Consider the following 10,726-nt stretch of genomic DNA (forward strand, 5'->3'; position numbering starts at 1 on the left):
ACTATTTAGTTTAATCGAATTTTGTATAAATCAGTGATGAATAATAAGCACAGATCAAAATCATCGACGAAAAACTTTACTTTAAGTGCTATTGTCAACTATACCAAGCAATTATCAATGGTAACGCAACCATATTTACACATGTTTGTATAACATGATTGTTAACCTGAATAAGTATTTGAATCATAGTCTATTTATTATACTACTTTTGGTCTTAACTACATGACTTGCGATGATCATTTTGTGAGTTTGTTTCATTTATGCAAAATAAGTAGATATATGTTGTCGTTTCATAGAAATCAAAGTACATAAATAAACAATTAAAATGGTCGAATTCACGTTTATTGAACTATTTCGAAAACAAAAACCTTCACACAAAATAAAAATGAAATCCATATTCTTTTAATTACAATTCGATACACAATCATTAAATGAAACGTTCTGCTCACAACATCGATAAGCAAGTATTTACAAGAGGATAATTTATTCAAGTTGACTATGTTATATTATTGAATGAAAATCGAATATGTGAAAAAATACAGACAAAATTTCTCAGTGATAAATGAATCAATGTAATCCATGGGATAGTAAGCCATGACATACATTGGGTAGTTTTAATGTAAGTGAGACATAATCACTTCTGGTGCTTACGTTCACACAATTAAATCTCAACGAGAATGACTAAGGTTTGAGTGTTGTCCACGGTGAATTCTATTTATGAACGACTCTTGTAGTACGACTTAGCGAATAGGAACTCGAATCGACTGAATGTCTGTCACACAACACTTCAACATTAGTAATTAGCTTGTGAACACAGATAAAGAAGGGACTTTAAAGATAGTGAGTAGCAATGAAGTATACGAACCAATCAGTCGGATTTCGTTTGGAAATACATTTTTGCTAAGCATCTAATGTTAGGTTGTGACGAAAACTTTAAAAATTCAAACAAGGAATCGTTATTCGTGTTAAAACTGTTAGTCAAATATCATTGCATTGCTTCCCAGTCGTGATTCATTTCATATAACGACAACAAATGTTACTACTGATACTAATGCTTTTACTACCAATAATAATTACAGTACCTTCACATATATCTCATAACTGAGTCTGCAGTTCTACTTTTTGTATCTAATGTGTGTTTTATGTATCTATGCACGTACCATTTTATCCAATCTGTTTCTTTGTCTCACTACGTATCATCTAGTCTGAGTTATACTAGAGCTTGTAAAGAGTAATATCTTCAGTGGACTGTTTTGCTTCCTCCACTATTCGTCTGTTTGTCGAAATGACGTTTTATTTCCAGTTTTACAGTTTCTATAACTGATTAATATGCTTTTATCTTCGAAACTGCATATATCACTGAGAAATACTTGTTCCCTCTCTCTTTCCGTGAAAAAAGCCTTCACAATGCAATTAAAGCAATGTATGTGTGTATGTGTGTGTGTGTGTGTGTGTGGTCAGTGTACACTAGTATTCAAATATCTGTAAATTATCAACTATTTGGAAAACAGAATTGTGTACTACAAGGTACATTTCTCATCATTCGGAGCAAGTATCATTTTTGCTTTGTTTATGATCCTACTATGTATGCATGTCTTAAGTGACATTACTGATGAAGAACACATATTATTACTATTATTATCATTATAATTGTTCAATATCGGTAATTAGAAGTTCTGAGCACAAAATCAAATCAAATGAAAGATAAAAAAATGAAACCCATAGCCCTATTTAAATGATACCTCAACTACTAGTGTTTATATTATGCTTCCAGTTTATTTCAAAAATTCAAACGATAGGAAGATTTAATGTATGTAGAAATGTGTGAAGGAAAAATGAGAAATGAAGTGTTTGAATATCCAGAACAGAGAAAATACAGTGTAATAGAAAACTATGGTGGGAAACTTTGTAAATGGAATGAACATTTAAACAAAATCAAATCATAATTATGAGTAAGTAATTTGTGATGATGGTTGGGTAATGCCACCATTATACATATTATAGGCAATGAAAATTATGAGTGATTATTGCTAGGAAAGAAAACAAATAGGAATGCAAAAGCTGACGATAATATACGTTATTCCGAGTTTACTTCAATCAATAAATAACGCAACTTCCATGGTAGGAATACTCACAATCAAGGATAAACCAACTAACCAATTAACGAGGATAGTATTTCTCCAATATTTTTGACGGAATTCGTTTCAACAATTCTTTCGGGAATATACGCAAGAGTTCCCAACCGACGTCTAGTGAGTCAAATACACTACGGTTTTCGTAAGCACCTAATTCAATTAGACACAACAAGAACAACAGAACATAAAAAATCAGTGAGCCTTAAAACAGCTCACCTGGTTGGTATTTACACGACTTAGGTACTCAAATGAAAGCTAAGTAACACTGGTTGTCGACTGAATAACTCACTAGTAAGAATGTGAGTTATGGCTTGTAGCTGCAAACTGGTTTGATTGGAGTCCTCATGATAACTACGATTAGAAGTTGGAGATATTGAGTGATACAGCTCAGATGCTATTTCCATTTACCTTCACCCTCTCGGTCTTTACAGTAAATATTCTGTCAAATTTTTTTCCTTCAAATATATCACTTCTTGCTGAATCGTAGTCTTCAGTTATAAACTGTATTTGTCAAAATGTCAGCGACTGAAATCAAAATAATCCCATTGTTTCACACTGCAGTTTCATCCGAGCGTCTCCAAGGAAAGGATTAAAACTCCAAATTCCCTATTTTTATTCCAATCGCTAACATTTCTACGAGTATAATTTTCCTAATAACGCTTCTAGTTAACTCGGTGCCCAACAACTTCAAATTTATTAGTTCAAGTTCAAACAATGATTCACATAATCAATATACCATTCAGGGTTTAGTCTTTTCCACTTTCAGCGACACAACTACTATATTAACTCATTTATTACTCATCTCGTTAATTTCATCTCGCTGTGTTGATTTCTTATGGTGATATGATGTGATGAACATTTATGTCAAGCTCCATGTCGATTATGATGAACTGTGAGGCGTGAATTCGGAATATAACCGAATCATAGTTATAAGTTGATGTTGACGACTTCCAAATTAAACTGGGTCGTATATGTAATTTTTTCTCGATTACACACAGAAGTGGCTATTCCGTATATCAAGACGTTTGAATTATGATGACATTTGCATGAAAGAGATTGTTTAGATAATTGAACTAACCTTGAGAAATGAAATTCTTCTCAAACTTTGTCAGGAATTCTAAATAAAGTAAGTCCTCTGGGCTTAATGCTTCTTCACCAACAACAGCTTTCATTGCTTGGACATCCTTTCCTATTGCGTAACATGCATACTGTTAATAAAAAGAATAAAGAAGAGAAAATGGAAGGATCAGTTGTTAATGCGTAAATATTACAAATATGAGGATAAATGAATGGTAGTGAAACTTAGCACCCATGAAAAAATTCACTATATGGAATTAAAAGTTGTACTATGTGTGGACCGATCATACTGTGTATAGCTTCTGAAAGTTTAGCATCCATAAGAGTGGTTCCAAACAGAGAATAAACAATTAGAAATGAACAACAGTTCCTATGCAAATTCTTACAGTACCCAAAAGAAAGAGCTTGTGTTCCCATCTATCCTTCAGAATCAAGTTTCTAAAATAGTCGAGAAATCCATGTAACTCAAAAGCTGTGTGAAAGCTAGCAACGTTGCAAGAGATAAAACCAAACATCCTTTCGAGAAATCCAGGACACAGTTGGCAATTGAGAGCTTCACAAGGAAGTTATGTGGAGGTAGGGACAATTCTGCAATGTGAGCAATTTTATGTTGAGGTTGCAAAATAAGGCCTCTTGAAGTTGGATATCCCTGACGAGTGCTTGAGGGAAAAATTGGAAAGACGATCAGTTCACAACAATATCCAAATAAATGTTTGTAAATCATAAGTCCTTGGACGGCGTTCAACAGAACACATAATTCAATGATTTGAGACGTTTTTGAAGGTCTTTCGTCTTTCAAAGGATTAAATAGTGAATTACAATAAGATGGCTACTGGCTTCAGTCGCGAACAGCTCAAGTCACTGAGCGGTTTGATAAAAGGATCCTCGAATAGAATCTCGATGGGTCAATGAAAATCTTATAAGTATAGTTACTTTTTACAGTTACGGAAGATGGTAACAGATGAACCATCGCTCTGTCAGCAGTTAGTGCCAGTGTCAGTTTTTAATGCAAAACTTTGAGACGAGTTTTGCGATGCATCACCAAGCCGATGTTTTAGGACGATACCATTCATTTAATCATGATCCCTATTATGATCGAAAACGCTCTATATAATACTAACAATCCTTTCGAATACAAAGAGTAGATATCATGTTACGGTATTAACCAATGAATAAAAAAACCTATCAATAGCTTCGATTTGATTTTCCAGCATATCTGTAAGTGATATTTCGCCTTTATAGAATTTCCTTGATGAGTATTCAACTGAATAGCGTTATTCTCTACCACATAAACTCCTCATCAACATTGGTCGTAACTGTTTCAACACTGTGAATTTTTCACATTAAATTAGAGAAACCGACTCAGCCCATAATCACCTCCGTAAGCACACTAACCAAAAATTTAGGTAAACAAAAAACTTACCAACTGATTGGACACATCAGAATGATCTTCACGAGTCATATTCACACCAATGGCAGATTTCATCAAACGTGACAACGACGGTAACACATTGATTGGAGGATAGATCTATGTGATTTTTCATTCCATTCCCGTCAAAAAGAGACATGGTAATAGTCAAATAATGAGTAATTTAGTGTCAGAAAAAATTATCCATTCGTTCACAAACACAAACATTGCTACTAAAGAGACACCAAGATATATATGCGCCACACAAATCACTAAATTGTTGTGTAGACTGGGATATTACCCGGATTTCCGAACTGATGGTTTTTTTAAGGGGTCGCCCCCCGGACCTTTGACTTACAGACCTAGTCCACGAGGCGGTGAAGCAACGTTAGATGTAGTCTTATAGCATCCAGTGACCAAGAATGAATTTGTACGCCATTGGTTTTGAATCAGGGTGAACACTTCGTACCCGACAATGCAGTTTAAGCGCCAGGTATTCGCTTCTCGTTCTCTCAATTTCGTTAACAACACCCCACCGAGAGAAGGCAGTGAGCAGGACTTCCTTGGTAGAGGTTATAAACACGTGGTCCTATGAAAGCGTTTCGAGAGGGAGGACTCTCCCCACTCTCGGCCATACCAGGGCATTCGGGGACCATAAGAAATAACTCAGTTAGGATCCAATATATTCATCAAAAGTTCAGTTATTTGTAAAAATAGACTATTAATGATGTACTAGTACTAGGTAATGTAACACATGGAATTTAATTAATTCTTATTATTAATAAATGATTAATGTTTTAGAAACTTAAATAGTACAATATTAATTTTGCATGAAACATTTCTAATAAACTTGATGTGAATAAATTGAGTTTTTAAGGTTATAAAATAAAAATGGGTTTATGTAGCAAAGTGAATGTGTATCATTGTTCTTAAGAAAAAATAGATTTGGTTATAAGAATCACAATCACACTGCATAACAACAAAACCAAACACTATTATTACATTTCAGGTTGATTGAATTTTAATATGATTTGACGCTTATAACGTAAATAATCCTTAAATTTTCGCACTGACATGATTAAAGTCATAACATGGGTTGGCATAACTGAGTATGGTTAGACTGTGGCTAGTAGTAGAATCCATGATGCATGTCCCATTCTACTAAGTAATTGTCAAGTGAATCTACCAGTATCACGGCAGTGATGTTTAAATTTTGATTTGAACCTAGTACCTAACACCCCAAATGCCAAAATGTAAGTCAAATGACTCGTAACTAGGATTAAACGAGTGTTCCAGTTTCAATATCTGGCCACATTGGTGACATTAAAACTTGGATAAACTAACTATACTGAAGTATGCACTCATTAAACTCAAAAAGAGTAATTCATGTAAAAGAATAAACTAATTAACAACCCAGTAAGTGAAATACTCCAGTTTTCCACTAACCTGTCTGTTATGTAATTGACGATCAACATAAATTTGACCCTCTGTAATATAACCTGTTAAGTCAGGAATAGGATGAGTAATATCATCATTAGGCATAGTTAAAATTGGAATCTGTGTGATTGACCCTGAGCGACCTTCAACCCGACCAGCTCGCTCGTAAATTGAAGCCAAGTCAGTGTACATATAACCCGGGAAACCACGACGTCCTGGTACTTCCTCACGAGCTGCCGATACCTAAACGACAAAGATCATATTATGAAAGAACCTGATAGTAAAAATAACTGTAAATAATCCTATGTTAAGAGTAGAAACGATAGTTATTCTTTCTAGACCATTACATGTTCAAACACGTGTTAACAAGTACTTTTCCAACGTATGTTTAGTACTTCACTCTAACACATTGTCTTAAAAGATGGAGTATGGTAGAGCTGATGATTAAGAATGAGCAGCTGGGTAAGAATATTAAACTGGTTTACTAAGCAGTCAAAATAATTATTTGATAAGGGTTCCATCGAAGCAGAGTTTATGTGAAGTGAGACTTGAAAAAAATATACATTGGTTCAAGTCGGTAGGTGTACATAAGTCAAGATCCCAAAGCATATTACTACAGAGAAAGAAAATTATCAAGTCCGAGAGAAGTGGTGGTAGGAAAATAATCACTTTAATGGACCATTGCATCATATTGTGAAAATTGCTTATCCACATATATTTTGAACTAAATTCGAATTTTTGGTTTAGAGATCCATATAACCTTATTTATCTCGCTTCATAATCTTTGTCTACTAAGTGGTGGCTCAAGACTAAAACTTATATCAGTGTCTAAATAATCGGAAAATAATAATTACCTCCGCAGCATATGTAGCGTATAGTGTGGTAACTCCTCTACGATTTTCCGAGCTATTCCGGTACATGAGACTTGACTTTTATGAAAAGTTTTAAGTAAAATGACAAAACAATACGGATCAATGACCGCACACTATAATATAAAGACTACAATTACAATGCGTAGAAAAGCAGTTCATGTGGCAATATAGAGTTGTGAGCCATCACTCGATTTACGCACCCACGTTCCAATCAGTAGCTGGCAAGTCCAGACTCTCCCTCAAGATCATACTTTTACTTAATTCAAATTACGGTACATTTATAGAACACTACTAATTACCTCACGCAATGCTTCTGCATATGAACTCATATCGGTAAGGATAACCAACACATGCTTTTCACATTGATAAGCCAAATATTCGGCTGTTGTAAGAGCGATTCGAGGTGTTATAATGCGCTCGATAGTTGGATCATTCGCCAAATTTAGAAACAGACACACATTCTCCATTGAACCATTTTCCTTAAAATCTTGCATGAAAAACCGAGCAGTCTCCATATTAACACCCATTGCTGCGAATACAATCGCGAAATTGTCTACATCACTATCTAGAACGCTTTTTCCGGGTAACTTGACTAGACCAGCTTGACGACATATTTGGGCAGCAATTTCATCGTGCGGTAGACCAGAAGCGGAAAATATGGGGATTTTTTGGCCACGTGCAATCGAGTTCATCACATCGATACTTGATATGCCAGTTTGGATCATTTCTTCTGGATAAATGCGTGACCAAGGGTTTATTGGTTGACCCTGAATGTCGAGGTAATCTTCTGCAAGGATTGCTGGACCTTTGTCTTTCGGTTTTCCAGAACCATTGAATATACGACCTTAAAAACGCCTGAGATTTATGTAAACTAAACATACCTAACATATCTTCTGACACAGGTGTACGAAGGATATCTCCTGTAAATTCACATACAGTGTTCTTTGCATCAATACCGCTAGTACCCTCGAATACCTGGACTATGGCCCTTTTGCCGCAAACTTCTAAAACTTGTCCCGTTCGCTGACTGCCATCAGCAAGAGTTAGTCTCACAATCTCATCAAATTTAGGAAACTTTACATCATCAAGTATGACGAGAGGTCCATTTACTCCTGAGACGGTTTTGTAAGCTGCAAAATAAATTTCAAAACACAACTACGGAATAACTATAGCTAAAGAAGTGAAGAGTCAACAAAACCGACTGTTCATTATAACTATGTGGTCAGTGTTAATAGACATAACTAAACCGGAACACCAAATATAGTGTTACACATACTTAAGACTTGTGTAATATTTTTGATAATGACGAAGAACATTGGAATATACAAACTACAATTCATCAACCACTATAAAAATGTTATTCGAAGTATGGATTATACATATATTTTTTTAAATACACTGCGTAGTAAACTAACTTAAAGTGTACTCCCTACTTACCTCATAATTACGAGTTCTTATTCCTCTATGATCGTCTTATTTTTATTTGCTGTTTATACACCTGGACGATTAATAAGTGGAACTTATAATTCGTAATAAGGAGCCAATCGAAATGCAATTGATGTAAGTTCTCCACATTCGGATTTTTCAGATTTCCAACTTTATAAGGTTTAAGTAGTACAAACTAACTATTATGGATTATAACTGGCCAAACGACATACGCGCGACTAACATTTTTCCTAACTACATAATATAGCGTAGGATACATGCAGGTAAGTCTTATTCACTTGCTAATACTTTGGAAGCAGTAGGGGTTTGAATCAAATAAATTTTACTAGAAACGTGCATGTGTTGCATAAAACCAATGTTACTTGGACTGTCATTCAACCATGATCCCTCAGGCTGAGTGAATGAGATTTCCGGGGAACAGCTAACAAACTTGACGTATATCCACCTAAAAACTCCGCACCAAAACCTTTTTTCCGATGTTATCAGTTGTCGTGATAAAATATTGTACCACAGATAGTTTCTTGGAGCTAAACTTCTGGTTTTAAGAAGACTGTGGTACATCCACAATCTCAGCAGTAATAACAAAGACTAACGCAAACAATCAAAATCAAGATCTTTAGTGTCACAGAGCACCTATAAACCTCTGTATTAATGTTAAAATGACTAGAGAAGGTTCGTACAGACGTCCTGACTATCAGGAACGAGTAATTATGGTTGAAAATTATTACTGAGAAAAAGTGAACCGTATCATCGTTGGTACTGAACTCACTTATACGAGGCTGTGATATGTAGTCTCTAGAAACGGCTTGCGAGTGAACAAAATTTGCTGCCTTCCGATCCATCTTTATTGCCAGATCATAAACGAAACGTATCCGTAATACGCGCTCAGCAAAACTACGGTGCAAATGGTTCAAATGGTTGTGGACGGATAGAAGAAGCTTTCGCCTAACGGGCTTCCGTGTGCAGCAGCAGTGGATCACCAATACTTTCAAGCAGGAATCTAGATATATTAACGATAATAAAAGAAAAAAGAAATCGGTAAATCATAGTGAGATATTATCCCTAATCCTTAAGAATATGTCAAGTTCCCTCTTAAAGGACTCCCAGAAAGTCGCTTTGACTAGCCCGGCCGGCAGCGAATTCCAGCATTTAATAACTCTTAGGGAGTAGAAGTTGTGTCTACAGTCCGTTGTGCTATGTTGTGTCTCCAGTTTCTGGATGTTACCCCTTAGTTTTGTGTTGGAGTTAGACTTAAGTAGGTGTTTAAGGGGATGTCCAGAAGTGTTAATGATACTGTAAGCCGTTAGGTCACCTCTAGGACGACTAAACTCTAATGGGTAAAGGTTAAGTGATTGGAGGCGCTCTTCATAAGGCTTGGATTTGTGTCCCCGAACTGATTTCGTGGCTTGCCTTTGGATACGCTCCAGAGTGTCTTTATTTTTTGGATTGAGGGAGGAAATACTATGTTTCCGTATCCTAAATGGGGACGAATAAAACTGTTGAAGATCACGCGGAAAGTTATACCGTCTTATGTGCTCTTATGTGCTACAGACCATTCAGTTCCTCAAACGGTTCCCAAAAGCTTCAAGCCACCTACAGTAATCAAGAACCGTACCCTTCGCCTCCTAAGCCGCAAACGGCACTGTTGGGCGGAATACAAACGAACTAATAACGATGGAGCGTATAGGCAATACAAACATATCAGGAACACATGCACGAAGGCTATAAGAGAAGACAGGCTTCAGTACCAAACAAAGCTTATGGACAAATTCGCCTCTAACCCTAGAAGCCTATTCCGTTATGCAGCCTCTCTTCGTCAAGCCAAAACAGGAGTTTCTCAACTGCTAGGTCTTAACGGCCCGACCAACAACGATGGCGACGCCGCTAACCTTCTGGCGGCCCATTACTCTCAAACATTTCAACCGGCTGACATCAACTTTATTGACGACAGTCTCATCTCCAACTCCACAGGACTTTCTGAAGTGGACCTAAGCGCTGACTTGGTGTTCCGGAAATTGCAGCACTTAAGACTTGACACTTCTCCTGGCCCGGATATGGTTCATCCTGCCATACTGAGGAGGCAGCCTCAATCCTGGCAACGCCGCTTAGCGTGATGTTTTCACACTCGCTTAGCCGAGGCAAATTACCGGAAAACTGGAAGTTGGCTCACATCACACCAATTTTCAAAGGTGGTCGACGCAATGAACCTTCAAGTTATCGGCCGGTGGCTCTTCTGTCATTACCTTCAAAACTCATGGAGTCCCTGATATGCGACGGTTTAAATGACTATCTACTGTCCTTAAATTTCTTCTCACCCCAACAGCATGGTTTCAGGAAGGGTTACTCTTGTA

At 36.4% G+C, this 10,726-nt stretch overlaps 1 protein-coding gene across 4 annotated transcripts; it reads right to left on the reverse strand.

Annotated features, from left to right (window-relative positions):
* Positions 1–209: 209 nt before the first annotated feature.
* Positions 210–9,433, reverse strand: VHA55_1 (V-type proton ATPase subunit B). Of its 4 annotated transcripts, none has more exons than XM_051212860.1 (7): positions 9,145–9,433; positions 7,811–8,059; positions 7,229–7,773; positions 6,067–6,300; positions 4,636–4,740; positions 3,214–3,343; positions 210–2,285 (listed from the first exon to the last, which is right to left on the reverse strand). In XM_051212860.1, the coding sequence occupies exons 1-7, from the start codon at positions 9,215–9,217 to the stop codon at positions 2,161–2,163; spliced, it is 1,461 nt and encodes a 486-aa protein (XP_051068782.1). In that variant the 5' UTR covers positions 9,218–9,433; the 3' UTR covers positions 210–2,160. The 4 variants fall into 4 exon arrangements, with proteins under 4 accessions (XP_051068782.1, XP_051068781.1, XP_051068783.1 ...); XM_051212862.1 differs by having other exon boundaries at positions 1,633–2,030; XM_051212861.1 differs by having other exon boundaries at positions 1,630–2,285; positions 7,229–8,059.
* Between the last annotated feature and the right edge of the window lie 1,293 nt (positions 9,434–10,726).

This window comes from Schistosoma haematobium, chromosome 3 (genome assembly GCF_000699445.3).
Source record: "Schistosoma haematobium chromosome 3, whole genome shotgun sequence".
Lineage (NCBI taxonomy): Eukaryota > Metazoa > Platyhelminthes > Trematoda > Strigeidida > Schistosomatidae > Schistosoma > Schistosoma haematobium.

Coding starts and splice junctions, on each gene's coding strand:
- VHA55_1 (XM_051212860.1), bottom strand. CDS start 9,217: ATGGATCGGAAGGCAGCAAATTTTGTTCACTCGCAAGCCGTTTCTAGA. Junction 8,060..9,144: donor CATATCACAGCCTCGTATAA/GTGAGTTCAGTA, acceptor TTTATTTTGCAG/CTTACAAAACCGTCTCAGGA. Junction 6,301..7,228: donor ATGCAGAAGCATTGCGTGAG/GTAATTAGTAGT, acceptor TTTGTCGTTTAG/GTATCGGCAGCTCGTGAGGA.